We start from the raw sequence: 5,703 nt of genomic DNA, 5'->3' as shown, positions 1-5,703 counted from the left end.
TTGTTGAGTTTGTATTTTGTGGGAACAATACATGTAAATCTGCCTATTTTGTATCTAGTGATCTCAAAGTGAAGAACAATTTAGGTGTCCCTAGTTGGAGTATCATGGTTGATAATTCCATTCCTTTTTTATCCCAATAAGCTCATGTGTCTCATATTGATCTACCAAAATGTATTAGTACAATTGATTTTCTAATTGATTGTCATGCACATTTTGTAAATTCTCATGGATGAGGTGGATAGTTTTTTGTATATTTTGATGTAGGACTATTTTAAAGAAAATTATTGTTGTTTTTGGATATGGTGTCTCATTATTAAATTGTAAATAAAATATTGGAATCATACATGTTTTTCAAATCTTTTATCATGATTTCTCAATAAATGTAATGCATATTCATGCATGTAAACTTGTTTTCTTCTTGGTTGTAATGGTAGTGAACTTCCACTTGGGAATAGGGTTGGAAATACTATGCTTAGTAGGCCCTTAGTGTTATATTCATTCATTGGTGAGTCATATATTTCTAGCCAAGGATCGATATGTGGGTCATTATTTTTGATGCCTAACATTGCCTTAATTATTTGTAGCTCACATTTTATTAGGAAAATCTATAATAAATGATTATGTATTATGACACTCAATGTCATCATAGGGTGTAGTATCAATTTTTTTATATGGTGGTGTATCATGACAAGTTATTGTTAAGTTTTGGGGCAAGTTTGATATATCAGTCATTTTATCAAAAAATTGGTTTAGTGTGTCAACAGTAATAACAACATCCTTGCAGTATGAGTCTTATTGCCTCTTTTAGTTTAAAACATCTAGAATAGAATATTTATTGACATAGAAATCATAAATTTTCCCTTGTAATTTTTTCCTTTTTATAATAAGGAGCTCAATGTTTGGTAATATTTTAGGCAAAAGGTGAGCAATGCTAAAAATATCTTGCAAAAAACTAATGGTATGGCCATTATATTTGTATTGTCCTTCTTTTGCAGAAGTGACTTGCAAAATAGGGGTTACTCTTGCAATAAGCATTTCTTTGACCTTGGTAAAAAAGTTTAGGACATTTGGTTATTTTCCTAGATCTAAGTTATTTTCCATAGAGAATCGATGAGCCCCATTTTTTGAAAAACACCTAGAACATATGGTCTCAATAGTATTTTTGCATATGGACATACTTGTGTAGCTTTCATTATGTAAATGATGCATATTTTTACTTTTGATAATGCATTAATGTGTTCTCTAAACCTTTTTATTGATTATAAGAATTATGTTGTGAAAATAGTAGTTGGCATAAAAGTTTGTATTATTTGTTCTTGTGAATTGATGAATGTTTGCAAACTATTTGTGTTTTTTGAGATTAGTACTTGTCCATTATGTTTTTACCTTTTTATATCATTAACATTGAGGCATCCAATTGCAGAGTCATTAGTGTTATCTTCTCTAATTGGTGGACTTTGTGTAAAACCTCATTTATAATTTTGTGGTGTTGCAGTCAGTATTGTTGGAACTGGATGTTTGATTGTCAATAAATGACTTTTGATTTAATCTTTGGATCTATCATGTAGTAGAAATTTCATCCTTATGTCGATTGTAATATGTTAGATTTTTTTGTCTCTTATGAATTATCTTTTCCTGTGTGGTTGAAGTATGTATCTATATATTTTTTTTAAAATGAGTGTTAAGATCATTAGATAAAAGGAAAGAAGAAATGAATAGTTGGATAGGTGAAATATAACCACATTTAATCTTCGTAATGTGTAATTTAACTTAATTTTTAGTTGAATTGGATTAGAAGAAGAAATAAATATTTGACAAAATGCCTCTAAGAGTAGTAGCAAACTGTTTCTTGAAATCTCTCACAAAATGACTCTATAAAATTAGCACTTCCAGATATTTCAAACAAGTACGATAAATAGGTGTAAAATTCTATCATAAGTTAGATGAATATTGATTTGAAAAATGATGACTATCGATAGGAAAATACATTTTTTTGTGGATTTTTATAAGCATCAATCAACCCATGGAGGAAATAGTTGTGATAAATTTGGAGCATAGGAAATCTATGAAGGTTTTTCAATCCTATCAAGGATAAGATCTGCTCATTTTAGCAAACGTGCCATTTCAGAAAGGGGAAGGCCGTGCTGAACACAATGAAATCTTTAGAGAATAAAATTATATAACAATTACAATCCTTGGATATAGAATACCTCAACAAAAATACTCTTCAATTTGAAGGAAGACTTACCAGATATAGATACTGTAACAAATGCACAAAATAATGTGTGGAAACCTTCAATCAATAGCCATTAGCATCATCACCAAATGAAGATCTCAAACAACTACCAAAAAGGAAAAAGCAACGAGACCCAATGGAGGAGGAAGGAAAATTAAAGGAAACAAATAAAAGGGTTAGAATAGAAACATTTTTGGCATACAAATTTGTTAGGCAAATTTTACAAAAATTAAAGGTGAGAACAGCAAAAATCTGCAAAAAGACGAAAGCAAAGCTCCCACATATAAGTATGTTGACTTAAAATATTAAATCAATAAATATAGATATAAAATTAACAAATATAAATATTAAATCAGCAACATCCATTCTAACCATTAAAACATATTCAAGTATTAAATTCCTAAATACACATTGTTTTTCCCTTTTGATTGATATATCAAAGAGAATCCTTAAAACTCTTGAACATCGTGTGTTTAATGCTACTTCAATAACCGTACTTTGCCACAGCTTCCGAAATAATTCGTTTCACTGGCTCGCTATCAATTTCTGCCTCAAATTTCTTCATCTACAGAATATAAAACAATCCAAGCTGTGAGAAACTCACAAATAGCCCGTCAAACTAAACAACATACTAGAGATCTCAGGAATTTCAGTACCTTAATAATGGATGTTTTGATAATCTGGCCGTCAAATGACGTGAGATTGGCATTCTGAAAATCCATGTGAGGAATTCGAGAGCTTTCATCAGGTCAATAAGCACGCCTGGCCCTTTCTTGCAGTACATCCGTATATGAAATATGTTTTCTTCCACCTTGGCAACATCCAGCTGAAATCATACATATTATAGACGGAACTCTTCAGGTAATGCACTGGAAATGGATCATTTTGTTCATGAGGAACACAAATATGAAAAATGAGAAAGAGAAAAGGGGGAAAAAGGAAATGTCCGGTTACGTGAATTATTTTTCGCCCTGGTTTGTTTAGGGGGCTACTAGTGCTACTCGTTTCAAAAGAGGCAGATTCAAGATCTATATCAGTTACCACTTTATATCCGTCAACAAACGGAGAATCTTTGTCCATGAGATCAGATTAAAGCTGTGAGATCTCTGCCTGGATGTCCTTCACTTGTTTCTGCAAGTTCTGCACATAGCTGATTGCATCCCCTACATCTAAGCACAAGAATCACAAACTTCAAATTAGATCTCTCGATTTGATATTTCCAGTATTTTTATGAAAATGAAATGCATCAAAAAAACTGTGAAGCGAAAAAATTGTATCCTAATTTTTAAAATTTAAAATCATTTACATTTGAATAAATTTGCATACGATAAAAGTTTATTTAAATCTTTTACATTTGACTTCATTCTCTGTGATCATTCTTCTGGCTGTATTTATGAGACAGGTTTATAGGAGGAGTTCTTATTACCTGTTTTGGAATAATGTGTGTAAGGGTCCTTAACAGTTATAATTTATATATTAGTTTGTCTCGTAAATAATATTTAAATCAAAGATTTACAGTTACAGCCTCTCAGCTGAGAAGATATATTTTTAACTGAATCATTTATAAAGATTCAAAACTTCACTCTGAGGTTTATTTGTATAACTTAACTAAGTTTAGCAAAGATTCTCCTATCACGAGACAAAAATGAACGCGACGATTAAAATCTCATCCTATAAAACTAGACGTAATCTTTCAAAACCTTTTTAAAATTCCAAAAGTTTACTGGAGTGCGAAAATCTAATGCCTGTAATGAAATAACTTGGTGATTTTAGGAGCAAGAGAGCGAAGAGCATAAAGCCTCTCATTTAGGCGGCCGCGCCGTCTTCTCTCGTAGATCAAGTCCTGCACTACGCAGAAGGAGCAGACTGACTCGATTTAACGGATCCTTTATCTTCCTCATTCAAAAGCCCTGAATCCTCTGAAGAATATCCAGATTTGACCATATCTCCACTGCTTTTGCCTCCCTGGGGACTCGAATAGAAGACATTACAGGACTGCTGCCATTGAACAAGCTCGGAGGTACTATTAATGGCGGAGTCCTCAAGATTTGGCTTTGCAGGAAACTCGTGGAAAGTCCACAAGTTGTCGGTGGGAAAGCAGGTCCAAGCGTTTTCTGCTACACAGTCGAGATCTGTGAAGAGAAGTCTATCATCTTCTTCCATCGATTCCACCATTTCATTGAAATCCAGAAATGAATTGGTATTCTTTTCTCCTAATCCGTAGGTCTTCATTGATGTGATTCTGAAAATGGAGTGAGAGGTAGGGTTTCTTTTGAGATGTGAATCCAACTCACCAAGAAGATATTCTTTGACTCTTTGCTGACGGGCTTGCGCGCTTTTTATACTGAGATGTGGACATAAAAAATTGAATGCATTTGTTTCCCATACAACAAATCAATATTTATTATTAAACTTAGGTAGCTTCAACATGTATTCTTTTACTTTATTTTTACGAGGGATAACAAAGCTTAAAATAAATAAAAAATCATGAATCTTATCAATCAGTTTGGTTTAACTAGTTATTTTTAAGTTAATTTGTTGGGATCCACTACTTCATTCAAATTTCTATAATGTTATGAAAAATATCGAAATTATGTTATTTTCCACTATTACATAAATATATTTGTTATAAACATTATTTTTATATTATTTTCCATTATTACATAAATATAAATATATTTTTTATAAATATTATTTTGATATATTATTATAAAATTATTTCTAAATTTATAATATTAATACAAAGTTAATTATTATTTTTTACTTTTAACTATTTAGACATTAAGTAAATGTTATTTTATATATTTATATTATATTTTGACATTGCTATTGCTTATGTATTATAATTGTATAATCAATTCTATTTTTACACTATATTTTTATAATTAAATTTTTTATATTAAATATAATAATATAATCAACAAATACTAGCCACTATGTGGTAATTGTTATCATATGATAGTACTTAATTAATTATTAAACTTGAAGGTTAAATTTAGCCCACTTTTATCATTAGAGTTTCTTGTCAAATTATTGAATAGTGATTTGGGGGCAACACTCCTATTATTTATAATCATTGGATGATCTTAAATCAATGGACTAAATACTATTTTGGGCCAAACTTTTAAAAGCATACCAAGTTTTAAAGAAAGTCCCCAAAATAAATACACGTGTCTGCAATCAAATCTATTTGGGGTCATAGTGAGAAAGGATAAAAAGTTTCATGGAAAGTCTCCACAATAGAGACACATGTCAAATCTACTACTTAACCTGTAATCTGTGATCACTAAAATAAAAATACTTATGTATAACTATTAGTGAACAACCTAAGCATGGGACCTAATTTTCATAAAGTGCAACCAACATGCCACCCCAAAAGTGCAAAAGAAATAGCCAAATTTGGTGTATGAGTGAGATTAGCCAATTGATGAATATTAGCCACTAAAGTTATCCTTGATTTATAGTCC

The 5,703-nt window shown here is 30.9% G+C and overlaps 1 protein-coding gene and 1 pseudogene across 1 annotated transcript; both read right to left on the bottom strand.

The window, feature by feature from the left end:
* Positions 1–2,102: 2,102 nt before the first annotated feature.
* LOC149533593 (transcription factor FER-LIKE IRON DEFICIENCY-INDUCED TRANSCRIPTION FACTOR-like) lies at positions 2,103–3,613 on the bottom strand (annotated as a pseudogene).
* A 361-nt stretch (positions 3,614–3,974) lies between these two features.
* LOC149533592 (uncharacterized) lies at positions 3,975–4,468 on the bottom strand. Its single transcript, XM_089805892.1, is given in 2 exon segments — positions 3,975–4,075; positions 4,078–4,468. Coding segments are annotated over 2 exon segments (492 nt in total).
* Positions 4,469–5,703: the final 1,235 nt, after the last annotated feature.

Source organism: Cupressus sempervirens, chromosome 10 (genome assembly GCF_028749045.1).
Source record: "Cupressus sempervirens isolate cs-2001-9-10 chromosome 10, ASM2874904v1, whole genome shotgun sequence".
NCBI classification, from domain to species: domain Eukaryota; kingdom Viridiplantae; phylum Streptophyta; class Pinopsida; order Cupressales; family Cupressaceae; genus Cupressus; species Cupressus sempervirens.
The sequence above is the reverse complement of the archived record's forward strand: the minus strand, read 5'-3'. Positions and strand labels throughout refer to the sequence as shown.